The sequence below is a fragment of the Microtus ochrogaster genome, chromosome 8 (assembly GCF_000317375.1).
Source record: "Microtus ochrogaster isolate Prairie Vole_2 chromosome 8, MicOch1.0, whole genome shotgun sequence".
In the NCBI taxonomy this organism is placed as follows: domain Eukaryota; kingdom Metazoa; phylum Chordata; class Mammalia; order Rodentia; family Cricetidae; genus Microtus; species Microtus ochrogaster.
Window position 1 is genome coordinate 42,883,996 of NC_022015.1, and position 514 is coordinate 42,884,509.

General features: G+C 42.6%; 1 protein-coding gene across 1 annotated transcript in view; it reads right to left on the bottom strand.

Annotated features, from left to right (window-relative positions):
• Positions 1–6: 6 nt before the first annotated feature.
• Positions 7–514, bottom strand: part of Ttc9c (tetratricopeptide repeat domain 9C) — a 12,785-nt gene continuing 12,277 nt past the window's right edge. The window contains exon 3 of the mRNA XM_005351907.3: positions 7–362. Coding sequence (XP_005351964.1) covers positions 268–362 — 95 coding nt within the window. The 3' untranslated portion in view covers positions 7–267. The remainder of the gene's footprint in view (positions 363–514) is intronic.

The following is a 514-nucleotide window of genomic DNA, read 5'->3' on the forward strand; positions in this document are numbered from 1 at the left end:
CCAAATATAGTTGATTGCATCCACAGTGGATGAATGCTTTCTAGTCCATTTCTCAAGGCAAATAATATGGATTGCCAGCCACATTGAGGGATAGACAATAAGGGATGCAGACGGCCTAAGTAGCAAAGAGCTTGTGCAGAACAGGAAAATAGAAATCCACCTGGGTCAGAGGTAAAGGGTGAATTTCTCTTGCTGAGGTTCAGGTCTCTCTTGACGGGTCTTTAGTGGTCCACTTGAGCTTAAGTAGAGAAGCATCTTTTTTCTTCATTAACCAAACATGCCCAGATATAGCTGCTTCTCTTTCCTGTGGTAGCTGCTGAGTTCTGATTGTGTCAACTGGAGGTATCGCCGGACATTGGCATCTTCAGAGACAACAAAGAAAAAAGGCAATTACAGACACCACAATGACCCAGTGGACCAGAGAGCACTGGTAACACTCCCAGTTACTCTAGTTCTACAAAATCTGAATCTGAATGTATCACAATTACTCCATGGAATAATAACTTCTGTTACT